Raw genomic sequence first — 21,128 nt, forward strand, 5'->3', positions numbered from 1 at the left:
TCTTTTGTTCTGGTATAGGGTGGTCGCACAATAGCTCTACAAATGTGTTTTTTCTGTACTATATTCAAGGCTTTATCAAGTTAGATCTACAAAGTAGGCTGGCCAGCTGTTTGTTATCTTTTCCTCTATCAGTCAGTACTTTGGGGATTCATAATGGCACTATACTGGGGTCTACCTTGAAGCATGGAGAACCTGGCAAGAGCCTGCCTCAAGTAGGTGTGCATTTGTGAGAGTATGTGTGTCAACCTCCAGGTGTTGCGTGTTAATCACTCTTACTCAGCTCTCTCACCGGCCCAGGACTAGCTCTTAGCTCCAGCCCAAGCAGCTGCTTCTCCTACCAGGTCACCTGTCTTCAGAAGAGTGGTTTGCTTTTCTCCTTGGTTCCGGGGTATCCACCACAGTGGCTGCTAAAACTGGACAGCACAGCTAGAGTCACGTGTCCTGGTCCCACAGCAGCTCCCTGACTAGAACTTCTTCCAGGCTACAGGGCAGAGGCCTTCGGATCACGCGCGCCCGGGAGGCCTTGGTCGGCCCAGCCAATGGGCTGGCGGCGCCCGCATGACCCGCGCCGGGAGGGCGTGGGGAGGCAGGCCAGGCGCGCACGCTGCCGGTCCGAAACGCCACCCCCACTTCTGCCGGGACGGGAAGTGAGTCGCCGGGGTCCCCAGTCCAAGGCAGCCGGAGAGAAGTTCCCAAAGCCGCCAGCACCCCGGCGGAAGCATGGCGGCCGCCAAGGTAAGTGTGGCCGAGCCGGGGCAATCTGGCGCCCAGCGCGGTGCAGGCGGCGGGAGTGGATGTGGGGCTCCATCTTGCAGCTGCCGGGGTGCACAAGGGACTGCACTTGCGGCGGCGTGGGTACCGCGGCCTGATCGGGCTGCACAAACTTTGCCAGCCAGACACTCCCACTTGGCCAGGCCAGGAGCGGTGTCCCGCGGGACAGCCTGGGCCAGCAAGGAGGAGCGCGCGCTTGGGGCCAGGTAGCCTGGGGGCAGGGAAGAGCCTAGGGTCACACAAACCCCTCTGCCACTTCGGGGTTCTCCTGCTTGTGACTCGCCTGTTGTAGACCTGAGTTTCTCCTTCTACGGGCCCCAAGAGGGGCCGAAGCCAGATCCTATTACGTTTCAAGGGTTCCGCCCTCCCGCCGGTAGGGAAGTCACCTTGACTTCCGTTTTGGAAAGTGCTTGGGAGACTTGGCCTGCGCGTGTGCACAGCTAGACCCGGACCCTTACCCTCCCCCACTTCCCATCTCCCATCTTCCATCCTTCCCTTCCTTCTCTCCATCTGACAACACTTACAAGCCAGCCTCCGAGCCTTGGAGAGGCTTCTTTTTGGAAATGACAAAACAGATTGTCTTGGGAGCTTGTCAGTCCTGTGAAGTTCTACATAAAAGGAATTTTGTGTAATGTGAATCGTTCACGAACCCAGAGCGAAGGCAGCTCTGAGAGATTGACCTTTCCTCTTTCACCCGTTCGAACCTGCACCCCATTTCAGCTTCTCTGGACTGCATTTCAACTTTTCTGGCAGAATACCATGTTCAGTCCCAATCACTCAAATCATTGGAATTTATTACTTTTAATTTTAAGTTCACGAAGGCAGCCCTTTAATCAAGCCTATACAACTTCTTAGATCATTTTAAGTGCAGTGAACTTAAATATACCCAACATTTCCAACATTTGTCCTTAATCAAAACTCTGTGATAACCCTCAGGAGGAAAACATGGCCAACACATCATATTCTTATTTATTCAAGCAAACTAATCACATTTGCAATGGAAATTGTAAGCAGACAAATATATTTAAATGCTGTTCTGTGACTAGAGTCTCTCCTGGCTCCCCAAATCTGCAGGTTTCTTGTTCCTAGACTGGGTGCCCTAAGTGGCCTTTCTCTGTAACTCCTCCAAGTGTAACCCCTAGGCGTGTGCACTGGATGCACTTGTGCCTGTGTCTGTGAACAAGCACTTTGATTTATGTTGGAAGCTACGTTAGCTCTTTGAAGCCAGTAGCCCCTTTCTTTGCATGGTGTTAGAATACTGCGGTGGGTGTGAATCCATACTGCGGTGGGTGTGAATGCGTTCTTTAGAGTGAATGCCCACTCTTCTCACTTCATTTGTCTGTCTGCTCAGGAATTAAGTAGTATTACTTGATATGGAAAAGTAACGGGCAGTAAATTGAGGCATGTGCCTAGACATGCAATGGGAGACTTGGTAAAGATGAAGCGTCAAGCAACGGAGCAGGCTTAACTTTTCAGTTGCATTTTAAAAACTTAAGTCACATCCTGTCAGGGACAATTTGGTTTAATCATGAGAGATGGGGAAAGCGAAACATTCCTTTCACCTCTAGTGCTTGGAAACCTGTGTTCTCTGTTATTTATTCACTGAAAGTCACCTCTTCTCAGTTCTGATGCTGACGTATATAGACATAAAATTACCATCCAATAGGGCGTAATAAAACCTATTGTGAGTGGATGAGAGAGCCAGGAGAAAGAGAAGGTAAGGTGAAGCTTCGGATTGTGATGCAAAACTTTAGTCCCAGAACGTGGGAGGCCGAGGACAGCCTGGTTTACAAAGTGAGTCCAGGACAGCCAGGGCCATATTAGGTATACTAGGGCGGCCTTGAATTCATGGAGGTACACTTGCCTCATCTTCTGAACTGCAGGGATTAAAGACATACAAGACCACATCGGGCTCCATGTCCTTGTTTATGTTGTATCAGAACTCCATTCAGAAACCACCGAGAGGCACTCAGGAGGCAGAGGCAGGTGCGTCTCTGTGAGTTCAAGGCCAGCCTGGTATACAAAGTAAGTCTAGGACAGCTTGGGCTGTTACACAGAGAACTATATCTCGAAAAACAACAACAACAACAACCCCCTTCCCCCCCAAAAAACCCCACTGAGGACCACAAATACACATCTGTGAATTCCATAAGGCCCTTTCTTGTAATGCCTCTCATACATCAAGGACATTATAGTCAACGTAGTCTTGAAAAGTCCCAGAGGAAGCTGCTACGGGTCCAACTTAGTCCAAGAGTGAATGTCTCCCATTGAATTGAGTTCGGGGCGTTGTTTCCTGGGCAGTCCTGAGATAAAGGCTGTGCTACTTGCTTTTTCCACGGAGTGTAATAAGCCATGTTGGCAGTTAGCTGAGCCTATGTGGAACAGTAGATGGGAAAGAAAAAAAAATCTCACCTAGGGGTAGACTTGGTGTATCTGTAAAAGATTAAGGAGCCCTTGAAAGAGAAAAGGCCACCGGAATGGAGTATTACAAAACCTGCCTCTCAGTGTGGGAACTCAACAGCTGTGAGGGAATTCCCTGTTACTTTGGCTATAGTAAACCATTGCAATGTTTACGTTGACTGACTGGAAAGATGTAGCCACACCTATGCATTTCCTAATCCCATCTGATTTTCTATCTTTGTAGTTTTTCAAACACATGTATACGTATTTCCTTTGTATCTTTCTATTTTGCCTCTTCCCATCAAGTCACTACTCGGCAGTAAAGGTGCTACTTGTTTTTTCATGAAATAGTGATCTGAAACTATTAGTGTTTTTGAGATTGTCTCAACAGCTTCCTTGGTACTGGTTAAGTTTACGCATTAAGCAGGATACAGCTAAACTACCTGAAACTGAGAAGTTAGAGACTGCCCATTCACGCTCTGCCAGAAGACTTGTTCATATGTAAGCCCCAGACACTCTCTATGTTGCTGGGCTTAAATCAGCCTGGAACTAAAAGACAGGAGTTTGGTGAGACAACGAAAGCACTAGTTAAAAAAGGAAAATGCTCCGAAGGACTGGTGTTATGCTGTTGATGTTTTCCCCTGTCCTTGGGTATTGGTTCATTTGAAATTGTATTCTGTCATCTGTGTAGTGTTGTAAATGAGACTAGCCCCAGTGCAAACACCAACTGGACCTTGGCCTCAAAACAAACAAGCAAAAAAACTTAATGCCCACCACCCCAAAAACCTAACTAGAGACCCCACAGAGGGGGTCTGATCTGAGGGAAGACGTCTCAGATATGTGGCTATGTCCCAGGAGGAATAAGTAACAAAAGAAAAGATTCACCCCAGTGTCAGGAACAGCAGATCAGAAGCCGGAGAACGAGAATACATGCTGCATCCAGGACAAACTATGTGCTTATGAAATAATGGCTGGCACAATGGAGTGCTTAACAGATACCAGCTTCCTTTCCAAATGTTTTTCAGCCCGATGAATCTGTCCTTTGATTTAGATATTAGTACTGCCATCCCGGCAATAGGTGAAGACTCAGAAACCCTCAACTGTCATGTGAGAGATCTAAAACCTACTGATTAGGACATTCTAAATCTACATCTGGCATGCCAATCCTGCCACGCTGGCTCCAGAGTGTGTCTGCCATACTCTATGGTAACATGTGACTAGTCAGCCATATGGGGAAAGTGTGAGTGATGACTTAGGAGAAGTTATTAGGCTCCTCCCTGGAAATCAGGCTTTAATTAAGGATTGTTTACGGAGCACTTCCTGTATGCCAGGTGTCCTCCCAAGTGCTTTGCATGTAGTAGCTTAGTTGTCACAACACTAAGGAAAAAAAAAAGTCTTAGGAATTGTTCAATTTTCAGCTACTCAGTGATCCAGCCTGGCTCTTCACCCTTCTAGTCAGTCTTCTGAACGGCTGCCGGGGCTTTGGTAAAACAGTAATGAAGTAGACTGATTTCTGTGCTAGGTTGCAAGGAAAGAGTGAGTTGCTTAAAAACCAGGTAGCTGAGGTTGCCCTTGAACCCTATGCAGATGAGGGTGACCTTGAACAGATCATCCCCCCCATCCTCGCCCCCCCCCCCCACCTTACTTGCTGTGATTATAAGCCTTAGCCAGCAGTTCCTGCATTAAGTGGGCTGTTTTTTTATGATGGTAATACAGAATTTAAGAGAGCAGGTTCCTATGACTCTAACATTTGGCTTTTCAGAGTCTGTGAAATCCTTAGGGGTGGATGGGCCTGGGGATTTCTGAAATGTAAGATCTTTGTTGTTCCTGTCCTCCATCCTGCCTTCTACCAACTGAAGAGGTGAAGTCCCAGGAAAATTTGCAGTTGGTCCCAGTTCCCGTGAATTCCTTTGCTCTTAGGCTGTTCTTGGGCAGCGGCTCCCAGGCACTGGAATCATCTAGATGGCTCCAAGAGGTGCTGGTGCAGGGCTGTCACACTACTTCAGGACTGAGTTGACCTCTGGTGTGGCTGGCAGCCAGTATTCTAGCTATCTGCCTTGTGACTCACTGCTGGCTTTATGGACAAGACGGGAGAGCAGTCAGGACCCTGGGACATGTGGTGGGCGGAGGGAGGGAATGGTGGTGTAACTCAAAGGAAGGTCAGGTAGGGTCACTTCATTCTTTTTAATTATCTGAGAGTTTGGATTTTAGCACCCAAATCAACTGGAAGCTCCTTCGGATTCTTGTAATGTCTCAGCGGTTTTCTGTGGTCAGTGTAGGTGGCCAAGAAGGATACACTGCAGTATAGACCTGGTCTTCTAGCCACTTCTGCCATCCTGGGCAGGCACATGGGGATTCTTCGTTTAGGGCTTTTAGCTTTATAGGCATTGACTCAGAGGGGGGGGCGGGAGGGAGGACTGGGGGTGGGGTAGGTGTCTTAGGTTTCTATTGCTGCAGCAAAACGCTATGACCTAAAAGCAAGTTGAGGAGAAAAGGGTTTATTTGACTTATACCTCACCACTGAAGGAAGTTAAGACAGGAACTCAAGCAGGGCAGGAACCTGGAGGCAGGAACTGATGTAGAGGCCACGTAAGGGTGCTGCCTACTGGCTTGCTTCCCACAGCGTGCTCAGCTGTTTGCTTTCTCTCTTTCTATCCTTCCCTCCCTCTCCCCTCCTCCCTCTCCTCCCCCCTCTCCTCTCCCCTCTCTCCCTCTTCTCTTTTTCAAGACAAGAGTTTCTATGTGGAGCAGCCTTGGCTGTCTTGGAGCTCTCTTTGTAATTTCATCCTGCTTTCTTATAGAACCCAGGACCACCAGCCAAGGGCTGGCGCCACCCACAGTGGGCTGGGGCCTCCACCTTTGATCACTTGATTGGGAAAATGCCCAGCCGGATCCCATGGAGGCATTTCTTCCACTGAAGCTCCTTCCTCTCTGATGGCTCCAGCTTGTGTCAAGTTGACATACAAAACCATCCAGTGCAGTAGGTGAGGAGGGCGATGTGTAGTGTTCGAAAATCAGGCTGCACCTCTTGTTTTAGGACATTGAGTTCTTCTAGAAGATGTCAGAGGAGCATTGACTTCTTTTCTCAGGCACAACTCTTAGGCCTTTTGGCCTGTGTCCTGCTTCTGCCATATTGAACCATTCCTTTATCTTACTATCTAGGAGAATTAGGCCCGCTGAACTGTTCATCCTTCCATTTCCTGGTTGCTGTTTGCTGCATCTTAAAGCACCTCTGCTTCTTGCATCCTTGCATTTAGGGTGGGCTTTAAGACTGAAGACTGGCTCCTGGAGTTGTGGGTGGATCCTGTGTGGGGAGGAAAATGGGCCTGTTGGAGTGACGCAGTCCCTAAGTCAAGTACGTGACAGCAGCCAGGCAAGCCTGCCCTTAGGACTTTTCCACCTGGACTCTTCCTGTGGGTCCAGCCAACTCATTGAAATGCTTGCCCTAATCACAGTCAGTCCCCCAAGGCTTGCTCGGAGCATGGTCTGAGGCTTCGGCTTGTTGCCCTGAAACGTTCAATAGTGCTTAGGGTCTCCCTTTCCTTTCGAAAACTTCCATGTAGTTGTGTGACCGAGGGAAGGAAAAAAAAAACAACAACTAGATGGTTCTGTCTGACTTTCCGTGTTGATAACACAGTTCAGTTGGCAGCATTGAGAGTTCTTTGCAGTTTAACCCCAGTAAAACCACCCTACTTGATGGCTCTTCTTAGGCTGGTCGCTTTGTCTCGGTTTCCTTCCGCCTTTGGTTACAGTTTGCTCATGGTGTCCAGGAACACTGTTGGTGGGGAAGTCAGAGATTTCAGGACACGCTTACTGTTCATGCTAAGATAGCTTCTATATAGGCCGTGTGTAGTACCATTGTTAAAGAGGTTGAACTGATGTGTGTAGTCCCAGATGCATGTTCAGGGGTTATCAGAATTAGACTTGATGTGATTTGGGGATGCCCAGTCTGAGCACTGGTCATCATGTGAGCAGGCTGTAGAGGACTGGCTAGTCACTGAGTTCCACTTTGCTTTCCTAAATAGGAAGCCACGGTCCTTCCCCCACAATCTCTATTCAGTGACTAGAAAGTTGGAAAGCCAGGTTCCTAGCCCACTTCTGCTGCTGGACTATGGATCTTAATCTCTCTGGGTGCTCCGTATCACCTTGTGGAAAGTAGGGGACCATTTGTGACACATCCCATGCATGTGATGCGTGAAAACATTTTAGGAATCCTGGTGTCCAGTAGGAATATCAAAAGATGTCTCTTGGAGTCTGTGGGATGTTCTACCTAACCTCAGACAAAGGGATAGGTACCTGAACCATACAGGAGCTATGCTGAGACACACATTGCATTAAGCATCCACCCTAGAGGCCGAAACATGTGTGTTTTAGTGGTGTGTCCACGTAGTCCACCCGGGGAGCCTTGCTACTGATAATTCTTGTCATGTCTGTCCAGAGAGCAGTCATATAGGTTTCCTCAGGTGCTTGGGTGCTTGTTAGACGAGCAGCACATGGATGGAGCCAAGGCTTCACGCCTGTTGTGTCAGCATCTCTGATCCCCAGGAAATCCGGTACAACTGGAAGTTGTCCTCATTACGATGTAATAAGATGCAACAACTTTGGATTCATTGTAAGTTAGTCCAATGTTTTTTTTTTTTTTTGCAGAATTAAATATATAGTGTCAAAACTGTGTGTAAGTTTTAGGGTCTTTGCTTTGAGTATCCCTTGGGGCCCACGTATTTTGTAGCACATCCCTGAGTGATTTAAGGGGACTGCATGAGGGTTGTGTTTTTACCCACTTCTCCCCACCACATCCCCAGAGAGGGTCTCTTTGTGTTAGTCTTGGCTATCCTAGACTCGCTTTGTAGACCAGGCTGGCCTCGAACTCACAAAGATCCACCTGCCTCTGCCTCCCAAGTGCTGGGATTAAAGGCGAGTGCCACCACACCCAACCTTTTCCGCGCTTTTTTACTTCTGTCCTGCCTGTGGATTTTTTGACTTACTCTCCAGTGCTCACAGGTGATCTCAGCCCTGACTCTGTTCTCAGGGCTAGCCTCACGTGATGCTGTCCCTGTGCAGTTTTGTGGGTTTCTTGCCATCAGCATTCATGCTGAGCTCTCAGGTTTACTCTCTCTCCTTTCCTACTCCCTACTTTTCCTTTTGAGGCTTCTTAGAATATCCTCAATTCTGTGGGAGGTTGGTGTCGCTGGGGCTTTGTGTCCCCCTCCCTTCAGTGCCTATTACCTGTGTTTTGAAGAGTGACCCTTCCTGTAGTTCCAAGCCCCAGCCTCTCCGATCAGAAGTTTGCTGTAAAACTCAACTTGTTTGTTTTTGTTTTTGTATTTTTTTTTTGGTTTTTCGAGACAGGGTCTCTCCGTGTTAGCTTTGGCTGTCTTGGACTCGCTTTGTAGACCAGGCTGGCCTCAAACTCACAGTGATCCGCCTGCCTCTGCCTCCCGAGCGCTGGGATTAAAGGCGTGCACCACCACGCCCAGCTCATAAAACTCAACTTGGGTATCTCAGAGATATTTCAAACTTTGATTACCTACAACTTCTCTAGTGTGGTGTCACCCGCCTCTCCCCACCCCCAGGGGCTTGAAGAAAACTCCTATATGCTAAAAAAGGAGTACTCCTTCTCTTCTTCTTCCTCCTCCTCCTTCTCCTCACCCCGCCTCCCTCCCAACAGGGTTTCTCTGTGTGTAGCCCTGGCTGTCCAGAACTCTTTGTAAACCAGCCAGGCCTTGAACTCACAGAGATCTGCCTGCCTCTGCCTCCCAAGTGCTGGGATTAAAGGCGTGTGCCAACTCGCCCTGCTGGAGTCATTCCTCTTTATCTCTCCCTAGAGGAACTCTTGGCTCTCCATTAACAAATGGCTGTGGGGCCAGGCGTGGTGGGGCACGCCTTTAATCCTAGCACTCCTGAGGCAGAGGTAGTCGGATTGTGTGAGTTTGAGGCCAGCCTGGTCAACAAAGTGAGTCCAAGACAGCCAAGGCTACACAGAGAAACCCTGTCTCAAAAAAACAAAAACAAAAACAAAACAAAAAACCAAAACCCAAATAAAAAACAAAACAAAACAACAACACCCCATGTCCCCCCCTCCCCCAATAACAGATGACTGTGGTGCTTATTAACTCACCAACATCTGTTGGGCCTTGTGGTGCACACCTTTAACCCCAGAGTTTAGGGAGGCAAAGACAGGCGGATCTCTGTGGGTTTGAGGCCAGCCTGGTCTACAAGGTGCGTCCAGGACAGCCAAAGGCTAACATAGAGAAACCCTGTCTCGAAAAAGAAAGAAGCAAACCAAACCTTGTTAACATTCCCCGTTTAGCCTTTGAAATCTTTCCCCGTAAGCCCCTCCTTGCTTTTCCCGGGAGAGAACCTTGGCAGTTCGGAGTAAACTTTTAAACTTTCCCCCTTTTCACCCTCAACGAGGCTGTTTTGATTTCTTTCCAGAGCCCCTTTTCATTCAGAACTGAGTCTTGTCTTCTTGGTGTTTCTTTCTTTCTGCTGGCATCTTGTGTCCTCTGGGCAGGCTGGCTATCTGCCGGCATTTGGATGTGTGGGAAATGGTGTGTCTGTCAAACCCATCCTCTTTTCTGGAGTGCTGTGTCCTGGTCCTTCCATTGAAATCCAGGCCCTTGTGACTTCTTAGCTACATAGCCACCAGGGTTTCCTCATCACTCTCCTTGCCTTCAGCTTCTCCCTTTCCACTCTTCCCACATCTCCCTAAGCAGTCCTCAGAGGTTGTCTCATGTTGCTGGGATGGTAACAACTTCGTGTTCACAGATACAGCACTTAATAGTTTTTTAAAACTGCATTCATATGTGTGGTTGACACCCACTGTTTGCCAGCCTGGTTCTCAGTGCTTTTTTTTTTTTTTTTTTTTTTTTTTTTTTGGTTTTTCGAGACAGGGTTTCTCTGTGTAGCCTTGACTGTCCTGGACTCACTTTGTAGTCCAGGCTAGCCTCGAACTCACAGAGATCCACCTGCCTCTGCCTCCTGAGTGCTGGGATTAAAGGCATGCGCCACCACGCCCGGCTGCCTTTTTTTTTTTTTTTTGTCATGGGGTGCAGTGGGGTGTGGGTGACACTCGGGTTGATGTTTATTCAAGATGACCTTAGGGAATAAGGTAACCAAAGACCCGAGTTCCCTTATTTGACCTTTCTGTTCATCTTTGAAAAAGCAGGGATGGTGCTGCTGTTGACATCTGGCAGGTCTGGAAGTTAAGGCCCAGAAAGGTTATGTGCATAATGATGTCTATGTCATATCACCACCCTAACACTTGCAGCAGCTAGGTGCTTCACTAAAGCACTGTGTATCACTACACTCTCCACAACAGGCATAGGTTGGGCTGGTTCACCTCTCTATTTCAGATGGAGAAACTCAGCCGGCCCAGAATAGTTCGGTGTTGTGAGGTACAGAGATCATCCTCTGCCTCACAGAGTTTGCAAATGGCCGAATCACTGCAGCCTGACTCTAGAGCCTATATGCGAACCTATGGTGTAATGTATGTCCCTTAATGTGCCTGCATGCTGTGTGGCTACTGATGCTTATAACAATATCTAAACTGTTTGGAAGCTAAATCCTCCTTAGAATTGGCTGTGTTTTTGCAGAGATGGGGATAGAACCTAGGATAGTATAGTATAGTAGGGTATGCTTTCATTCAGCAACGTGGCCATCCACCCACCTACCCCTCCAACCCCACCCGCCTACCCCATCCATCCATCCATCCATCCATCCATCCATCCACGCATCCATCCATCTTTATTTTGAGACCGGTCTCTTTACATAGCGCTGGCTGTCCTGGAACTCATTATATAGAGCAGTCCTCTCTCTCTCCTCCCTCTCTCCTCTCTCCTCTCTCTCTCTCTTCATGCTTTTAGGTTTGGCTGGCATGATCAATGGTAGAAGGTGCTTCCATCAAGTACTGAGACTCAGCTGGCGCCTGGCTCTTGGTTGCTTGGTGGAGGATGTGTTTGATGAGTGGGTTCGGATGTTGTCATCCAGGTTCTCCAGCCTCTTGTGAATGGTTGGCCTCCAAGTCTGAGTAATGGGAGTTGGAGTATCAGAATTAGTTTTCATTCTTTAAGTACCCAGACATATGCATATGCATGCATAGAGTGGACATTACAAACAAGATGGGTATTCATCGGTGAGGATAGTTTGTATTTGGGATGATAAAACAGTGCTGGTGGATTCTAACATTTGAATTGTCCACGTAGAAATGCTAAATTTAATGTGTTGTGCTAGATTACCAAAACAAAACCAAATCAGTTAGAAATAGATTGTAACCCATTAGATTAAAAATGTCATTAATCCAGGCCGGGCGTGGTTGTGCATGCTTTTAATCTCTGCATACAGGAGGCAGAGGCAGGCAGATCTATGTGAGTTTGAGGACAGCTTGGTCTACAAAGAGCTCCAGGACAGCCAATGCTACACAGAGAAACCCTGTCTGAACCCTCCCTCAAATAATAATAAATAAAAATAAATCATTAGACCATGTGGATGACTATTACTCTTCTCATAGGGAGTCCCATTGAGGCAGAGTACAGAGATACAGCTTTTTAAATTTTGTTGTGTTATTTTTAGCTTTTTTAGCCAAAATATATCACCCAGGAAAATGTAAAACAAGATTCCAGAATTAGAAAACAAGAGAAGAATCATTCTGTAATTTGCAATAACAATTGAATCGGGTAGGGATTATCTATAGACACTTTAGCCCTTGGTGAAGGTTGTTAGCATTCCTGTCTGCTCAAAGTGTTAGGTGGTAAATGACTTACTCTTTACAAAAGGAGCGAAGAGCCTTAACAAATGGGGAGTGGTCCTCAGTGTGTGGGGAAACTAGCATCTTATACTCACTGAAGTGGGGCAGTGGGAAGTATCCAGGGAGATCTTTAACATTCTTTACTCTGAATCTAATAGAACATGGGCTAGACCTTGGAAATGTATTATGAGTGAAAAAGGCTGAAGAAAAAGAGACTCCCAAAGAGACATGAGCAACTGCAGTGTTTGATCTTGGATACGAAATAAATGAGTGGAAGAAACAATTGGCTCATTTGGAACGACTGCGTGTTTATTGGAGTATTTTCATTTGCTAGGGCTTCCATAGCAATGTGTCAGGGACCAGGCAGCTGGAACGGCTGGAATTAATTTTCACAGTTTTGGAGAGCTAACAGTCTGATACCAAGATCCAGGCAAGGTTGGCTTTGCCTCAGGCCTCTCTTCTTGCCTGGCAGTGGGTTGCCTTCCTTTATCTTCGTGTGGTTTCATCTGTGGTTACATCCTAATTTTCCCCATTCCCTGCCTCTTTCCCTTTTTCTTATTGTTGGGGTTTATTAAATAAGGTTCTAGTGAGTATCTAAGCATGGACATTGTTGGGGGGGGGCAGAATAAGAGCATAATTTCTAGTCATGAGACCATCATTATCATACCAATTTAATAGGCTTATTACAGACCTTTCTTCATTTCCAGTAGTAAGTCATACCCTGAGCTTCTGGGATTAGGGTTAGAATTTAGGGAGACGCAGTTATTTAGGGAGATAACATTGTTGAGGCTTTAAGGAAATTGGTCCACATGGCCCTTGCTGTTTTGTTTTTTGCTACATTTGAAGTTCTTGTGACCAGGGCCCTTCTCTAGACACTGCTGTCAGAGTATCTGTCACATGACATTTTGACACATTGTTCATTGATTTACTCTTTTTTTTTTTTTTTTTTTTTTTTTTGAGGCAGGGTCTCTCTGTGTAGCCTTGGCTGTCCTAGACTCGCTTTGTAGACCAGGCTGGCCTCGAACTCATAGCAATCCACCTGCCTCTGCCTCCTGAATGCTGGGATTAAAAGCGTGGTGGCTTGATTTACTCTTAATTTGATACGCTAACCCATGGCAAGGTTAGTGGATGAAAATTTCCAGTGTATATTTATTGTTTGTTTATCCAGTGTATGTTTATTGGGAACTTGTTCACTTTTTTAATAAAACATCCATGTAGTCCCTTCTGTGTTTTAACAAAATAAGACTCTTTTGGAAACACCTGAGATGCCCATGGGTGGTCTCCAAGAGAAGTCAGGGTGGAGAGTTAAGCTGCCAATCTCACCGTGGAGGAGTAGACTGTCCTGAGGGAGAAGTCCCTTGTCAGCACAGAAAGGACTCTTCTAAAGGTGAAGCCTTGAGACACACTCCCTTCCCACAAGGAAAGTTCAGTGTCACAGTTGGGAATCATTGCCAGCAAGACCAAACAACACTGCAGCAGGTTCTAAGTACACTGGGTCATCAGGTGGCTTGAGGACTAACTAGTGCTGTTGTTACTGGAAATTTTGGTGAGCCCCACTTAGGGTGTTAATATGTTACTAGGAAAGCGAGGGTTGCTTCTCAGAGTTGATAGTCTTGTTAATAATTTAAGAATTGACTTGTGGGCACTTGTTATTATTAGCATTTAAAAGAGAACTCCCGGCGCAGGCAAGCTGTGCATCTCAGCAGCTAAGCAGATGAGGCAGATGGGGAGAGAGAAGCAAGCAAACCATGCCTTTTGAGTTGGGTATGGGGCTTGACAATAGAGACGACCTCCATGGGGCAGAAGTGGGCTGTGGTCGGGCAGGGAGCTTCAGAGGATGGAGGAGGAAGCCCAGGTATCTGGAAAGCATGCCCAGGCCATGGCCAGTGTCTGAAAGAAAAAGACAGAAAAGAAAAAGGGAATGTGATGCAGGTGTAAATAATTCAGAAAAAGTGGTAGGCATACTTGGTTTGGTGTACGGTGTGACTTTTTGGAAGGAAAAAAAAATAACATTATCTCATCAAATGGATAATTATTCCTCACACATATTTGGCTTACAGTGAACCAGCCTTCCTAAGGTGTGGTTTCTAGGCCTGGTGATTGGGCCCAGTTGGATTAACTCTTTTGTTCTGGCTATCCAATGGCAGTGCCAAGTTGCATTCTTTTGTTGTTGTTGTTTGTTTGTTTTTTTTTGAGACAGGGTTTCTTTGTGTAGCCTTGGCTGTCCTGGACTCACTTTTTAGACCAGGCTGGCTTCAAACTCACAGCAATCCGCCTGCCTCTGCCTCCCGAGAGCTGGGATTAAAGCTAGGTTGCATTCTTTTGAGCAGGAAGACACATCTTTCCCTAGTGGCGCTCATCAGAGCCCTGATCAAGGCTACTGCAACATTCTCTATTCTGCAGTGGGAGCTCTAACATAATCTAAGAGATGGGCTTAAATCAGGAGATAGGTGTGATCCATTTCCATCCTGAAAATCCAGGCGTCTGGTCCTGAGCTGTCCACGGAGGGGGCTTAGTGCCTGGATTTGGGTTTGTGTCACACCGCCAAGCCTAAAGTACTCCTTTCCCCCCAACAGCAATGCTGGTGACATGGTCCTAAACCAAAGGACTTTGGTTGGGTAAAGAAGCATAAAGTTTTCTGTTTTCAAGAAAAGCAGATCTCTTAAAGCCTTTGAGATCACCAGGAATTTCCCTTAGTCCCCCAAGAATCCCCCCCTTAACTTTTCCCCAAAGGCTAGTTACCTCTGGCCAGGGCACCTAGTTCCTGATCAGTCGGGACAGCCTGTATAAGCTCACAACCCCACCCTGCTGGCTGTCACATGGAATCTACTTTGTTCTTCTTTGTGGCCTGTCCTCCTCGGAGGTGGCCTTGGCAGTTTGATCACCCATAAGTGTTCTCGTTCGGTAGTTTCTCTGCACCATCACTGTATCCGTGAGGCAAGGCTGGCTATGTAGGAGATGAGAAGTCTGTGCTCAGTCCCAGCATTCTTAGCAGGAACATCAGAGATTCTTGGAATGGCTCTTTTTGGGGACCCTTCCCTAAGCCACCTGTATAGTTTCTGGCTTTTGTTCTCTCTCATAGTCAGTTTTTCAGGTTTTTCATTTTTTAACTAACTAACTAACTAACTAACTAACTAACTAACTAACTAACTAACTAACAACTGACTGACTGACTGGCCGACTGACTGGCTGACTAACTTGCATACATACTCCTGGAACCCTGAAGTTAATGCTAGGATCCTTAGTTCTCAAAAAACAGACACAGTCTCCACTGAACCTAAGATCTCTTTCAGTCAGGCTTTTGGCCAGCAAATTGCAGGCTCCACCCATGTCTGCTTCCCCAGTGCTGGGACTGCGTACATGTGCAGGCCCACTTGGCATTTTATGTGGGTGCTGGGGACGGGAACTCAAGATTCTCTGGCTTGCCTGGTAAACACTGTATTGACTGAACCATGCCCTGGCCCCTCAGATCTCCTGTTTTTCTGCAGGGGCCTATCAACAAGACGTGCGTTCCCTTCTAAGCCTTCATACACTTGTCTTCTTCCCATTGATGGGGGCTTTGAATTGGAGGAGCCCACCTTCTTTGGCTGGTCTCCCATCTCAGTTCCGCCAAGCTCAGCACCAGGCACTCTGTTCGCTGTGGCTCAGGGACATTTTCAGTCTCATCAGCCGCTTTTGAACAGAGTCTGGTGGAGACCTTTAGCCTGATTTTCTACTGGGTCATTTGCTTTTTCACATTGATTTGTTCGGAGAGGAACAGTTAAATCAAGAACCTTGCCCCTTTGCCCTGTTTGCATCTTGTTTTTGCCCTCTCAGCGGCTTGATATTTAACTGGTTCACACTCATTTTTATGTTGTTTAGCCTCTTCCTGGATGACTTCTCAATTGTGCCATATTTGAAATCAGACTTCTTACTTAATATTACAGAAGAGGTGAGCATCTGCATCTTTTTCTTGTGCTCTTTCCCATCTCTTTCTCCCATTCAGTTGTGGTTGTTTAACTGTGAGAGTTTGCTAGTCCCCTGTGAGCAACCATGTGACCTGCCGCCATGTGGCTCCAATCTTCTGGTTCAGAAAAAGCTTTGCACTCTCCCCTGCTCAGGAAACTTGTGCTGATCCATTCAGCTGGGCTCTCCTGAGCTTGGAAGGAAGAGGCTGCTGCAAAGCCAAGCACAGTTAGGTCTGTCCTGGCCTATTCATTTTCATGCAATCTTTATTCTCATTCTCCCTTTTAATAGATGAGAAAACAAAACAAACCAAAACAAAAGCCAAACCTTGAGTTCATGTTGCTTGTTAGTCAGACTGTAAGCATGCTATTGTGGAGGCCATAAGAAAAGTCCAGGTAAAAACACCAGAGGAGGAGAATCTGGCTGGAACAACAGCATCACTTAGAATTCTCCTTGGGTATTTTCTGTGATGCGCAGAAGCGAAGGAGTACCATAAACCCTTATTTCCCAGAGTAGCCAGAAATACTGAACCAGTTTATAGTCAATACTTCATTCCTTCTATTCCTCACTCTTGAATGTGAACCTTAGACCCCATGCTATCCGTAAGCACTTTATTTTAGAGTGTATTTATAAATGAAGCCTTTCTTCCCTCTTCCTTTTCTTTCTTTCTTTTTTTTTTTCTCTCTCTCTTTCTTTCTTCATTCCCTTTTTTTTTTTTGAGTCTCTCTTTTCCTTCTCTTTGTAGTGCTGGGATTATACCTGGGGCAAGGCAGGCACTCCCCTACAAAACTACATCTAAACAAAATTTCTCATTATTTAATGATTGTTTGCTTTGCTTTCCCCTTTCCTTTCCTTCCTTTTTCCTTTCCTCTCCTCTCTTCTCCTTTCCTTTCTCCTCCCTTCGTTTCCTTTCCTTTCTCCTGTCCTGTCCTCTCCCTTCTCTTCCCCTCCCCTCTCTTCCCTCCTTCTTTATCTTCTATTCTTTTTCTTTTTTGAGACTGAGGCTCACTATGGAGCCCTAGCCGGCCTGGGATTCACTATATAGACCAGGCTGACTTTGAACTCACAGAGCTGCACCTGCCTCTTTCTCCCAAGAGCTGGGATAAAGTCATGCCGCCAAGCCCTAAATACGATTTCTTAAAAGCAAAATACCATTTTCACACCTGAATTCTTACAGTAATTCAATATTTATAACCAGCCATTCTTCTATGCATTTTACCATTTTCCCTTTGTGTTCAACAATTATTGAATTGCTATATAAATAAGGCTTTTTAAAAAATTAAGTTGTTTATTTACTTTACGTGCTGATCACAGCTTCCACTCCCTCCTTCCCTTCTCAGAAAAGGGGAAGCCTCCCATGGATATCAACCAGCCTGTGACATATCAAGTTGTAGTTGGACTAGGTGCATCTTCTATTGAGGCTAGACAAGGCAGCGCAGTTAGGGGAAAGGGATCCAAAAGCAGGCAATGTAGTCAGAGACAGCCAATGCTCCTGCTTTTGGAGTCCCACATGAAGACCCAGCTGCACAGCTGTTACACATGTGCAGAGGGCCTAGGTCAGTCCCATGCATGTTCTCTGATTGACACATCAGTCTCTATGAGCCCCTATGGGCCCAGGTTAGTTGATTCTGTAGGTAGGTCAGCTGATTATGTAAGTTTTCTGTGTTCTTGACCCCTTTAGGTCCTTCAATCCTTCCTCCCCCTTTTCCACAAGTTTCTTCAAGCTCTACTTAATGTTTGGCTGTGGGTCTCTGCATCTGTTTCTGTCAGTTGCTGGGTGAAGCCTCTCTGATGACAATTATGCTAGACTCCTGTCGGCAAGTATCAGAATATCATTAATAGTGTCAGGGGTGGATTCCCTCTCATGGCATTGATTTCAAGCTAGGCCTGTCATTGGTTGGCTCTTCCCTCAAATTCTGCTCCATCTTTTACACCTGCCCATCTTATAGGCAGGACAAATTGTGGGTCTAAGGTTTTGTGGTTAGGTTGATGACCCAATCCCTCTATTGTAAGTCTTGCCTGGCTTACAGGAAGGAGATGACTGATTTAGGCTCCATATTCCCAATTGTTAGCAGTCTTAGGTAGGATCACTGTTAGATTACTGGGAGTTTCCATTGTCCTAGGTTTCCAGCTCGTCCCAGAGATCCTCACTCCGTCCCAGTCCAGTTGTTCCCCCAGTACTCTCTCCCTCTGTCCTCCCCCACCTCACCCGCTTTCCATCCTCCCACCTCTACCCATTCCCCTCCCTTCATCCACCTCATTGTATACTCTTTTTTCCCCTTCTCAGTGAAAATCAAGTCCCCGCCCCTACTGACCTCCCCCTCCCCCTGCAGGCCCTCCTTGTTACTTTATTTCTTTGGGTCTGTGTTTTATGCATGTTTATCCTGTACTTTATGGCTAATACCCACTTATAAGTAAGTACCATGTTTGTCTTTCTGGCTCTGGGCTACCTCACTCAGGATGATATTTTCTAGTTCCATCCATTTGCCTGCAAATTTCATGATGCGCTTTTAATTGCTGATTAGTGTGCCATTGTGTTAAATGTGTCACATCTTCTTTATCCATTTTTTGATTGAAGGACATCTAGGTTAAGGCTTTCTTTTCACCCGAGTTCCCTTGCTTTCTTCTTATGCTGGTTCTATACATCCAAAAAGTAGGGGAGCATTTTGCTTTAAACCATAGCTGTGTTCCTATTAAGCCTCTGCCATAGCTGGACGTGGTGGCGCATGCCTTTAATCCCAGTACTTGGGAGACAGAGGCAGGCAGATCTCTGAGTTCGAGGCCAGCCTGGTCTACAAAGTGAGTCCAGGACATCCAGCGCTATTACACAGAGGAAACCCTGTCTCAAAAAACAAACAAACAAGCCAGGCGTGGTGGCGCACACGTTTAATCCCAGCACTCAGGAGGCAGAGGCAGGCAGATCTCTGATTTTGAGGCTAGCCTGATCTACAAAAGCATGTCCAGGACAGCCAGGACTGTTCACAGAGAAACTCGGTCTTGAAAACCCTAAAACAAACAAAACACAAAAAAACAAAAAACAAAAACAAAAACAAAAAAAAAAAAAAAAGAAAAAGAAAGAAAGAAAGAAACAAACAAAAGATTCTGCCATGTTGTATGACATCCCATCAAGTTACACAACCTATGGGTTTTAGTTAGGGTTTCTCTTGCTGTGACTAAACACCATGACCAAAAAACAAGTTGGGAGGAAATGGTTTATTTGGCTTACCCTTCCATGTTGCTGTTCATCATCAAAGAAAGTCAGGACAGGAACTCAAACAGGACAGGAGCCTGGAGGCTGGAGCTGATGCAGAGGCCATGGAGGGGTGCTGCTTACTGGCTTGCTCCCCATGTCTTTCTCAGCCTGCTTTCTTATAGACCCCAGGACCACGAGCCCAGGGATGGCACCGCCATCACCAACTGGGCCCCTCCCCATTAATCAGTAATGAAGAAAATGTCTTACATCTTGATGTTATGGAGGCACTTCCTCAATTGAGGTTTCCTCCTTTCAGGTAACTGTAGCTTGTGTCAGGTTAACATAAACCTCTCCAGCACATTATATATGCTTCAATATTTTCATTGCAAAAGGTGTGTGATTTCATCTATTTGGAGGGCAGTTGGGAAGGTCCAATGTGCTTACGTTTGCAAAGCTTAGAATAGAGCCATGGGCATTGTAAGATTTGTGGGATTATCAGCTGTGGCCTTAGAGTCAGAAAAGTCCCTGGTGTGCAAGAGGTGGGTGGAGTGGTCAGGTGAGTGAAAAAATGTGGTCCCCAGGATAGGCTTTTTGTTTGTTTGCTTGTTTTTGGTTTTGGTTTTTTAAGCCAGGGTTTCTCTGTGTAGCCTTGGCCATCCTGGACTCACTTTTGTAGACCAGGCTGGCCTCGAACTCACAGCGATCCCCCTGCCTCTGCCTCCCATGTGCTGGGATTAAAGGCGTGCGCCACTACCGCCTAGCCGGGATGGGCTCTTGGCTATACAGAATGTCCTTTGGTTTTATTTCCATCTGGGTTTTTTGACCATTCTTCATTTGGAGGAGGTTGGGGACCAGCAGAATTTTGAACAGATACTGTGTCACTCAGCCGAAGCAGTTTCTCTAATGGCCCTTTGCTTTTGACTTTCTCTTCCTCTACGCTTTACTAAGCTAGATGTTTTCTCTTAGAAAACCATTTTAAGTTTTTTATGACATTGTCTGGGCTCTAGCAACTTGTGATAACTGAGGTAGGGCCTTTCAGTACTTTATAAATACGTCATGTGCTTTTTTAAAAAAATACTTAATTTAATTTTTTAATTTATGTGCATTGGTGTAGGGGTGTCAGATCTTGGAGTTACAGACAGTTGCGAGCTGCCATGTGGGTGCTGAGAATTGAACCCGTGTCCTTTGGAAGAGCAGGCAGTGCTCTTAACCACTGAGCCATGAGTTCTCTGTTCCCCAATAGGAATATGCATTCCAGTCTTCAGGACAGCGCAGTCAGGTTGTATTCATTTAAGGAATGGTAGTAAGTTGACACTTGCTACTATGTAACAAATTATATCTGGAGGGATAATTACAACTGCAGTGCGTTCTTAATTATACTGTGATCTCCAAAAGCTTTAAGAAATTGAGACAGAGTTCAGCATGTAGTACTGGAGAGCTGTATTCTTCGCTAGGCAGACCATGATACTAATCGCCAAAGGCTTATTTCATATACAGTGCTGTCCAGGGGCAGGATTCATCTATGGGCTTGGTACTACTCCCATACCCCTTGGGTGTTAAAGAGTATCCAAATGACTGGACTCCAGGCTCCTCTCTGACTTCTGCAATACCTGTTCCTTGCTCTGAAAAGAAGAGGACCTAATGGCTTCTCACATTTGAGTTTGAGTGGTGTTAACTGAGATCCTTTGACACCCTGAACACCAGGCTGCATGTGGATTCTGGGTGAGGAAAGCTACCGGTTGTTCAGTGTGTGTCTGCAGCAGACAAGAGTCACGAGTTACTGAGTCCCTCCTTTAAAACGTCCAAGGAATCTACTTTGTTCTTCTCTTGTGGCCTGTCCTCCTCGGAGGTGGCCTTGGCAGTTGATCACCCATAAGTGTTCTCGTTCGTAGTTTCTCTGCACCTCACTGTATCCGTGAGGCAAGGCTGGCCATTTAGGAGATGAGAAGTCTGTGCTTAGTCCCAGCATTCTTAGCAGGAAATCAGATTCTTGGAATGGCTTCTTTTGGGGACCCTTCCCTAAGCCACCTGTATAGTTTCTGTCTTTTGTTCTCCTCTCATAGTCAGTTTTTC

At 46.3% G+C, this 21,128-nt stretch overlaps 1 protein-coding gene across 2 annotated transcripts in view; it reads left to right on the top strand.

The window, feature by feature from the left end:
* The first annotated feature begins 556 nt into the window (after positions 1 to 556).
* Slc25a13 (solute carrier family 25 member 13) overlaps positions 557 to 21,128 on the top strand; it is a 190,417-nt gene continuing 169,845 nt past the window's right edge. The window contains exon 1 of one of the 2 annotated variants that reach the window (XM_051151955.1): positions 557 to 735. In XM_051151955.1, coding sequence (XP_051007912.1) covers positions 721 to 735 — 15 coding nt within the window. In that variant the 5' untranslated portion in view covers positions 557 to 720. The remainder of the gene's footprint in view (positions 736 to 21,128) is intronic. The other variant, XM_051151957.1, reaches the window with a different exon arrangement.

The sequence above is a fragment of the Acomys russatus genome, chromosome 10, assembly GCF_903995435.1.
Source record: "Acomys russatus chromosome 10, mAcoRus1.1, whole genome shotgun sequence".
Classification (NCBI taxonomy): Eukaryota; Metazoa; Chordata; class Mammalia; order Rodentia; family Muridae; genus Acomys; species Acomys russatus.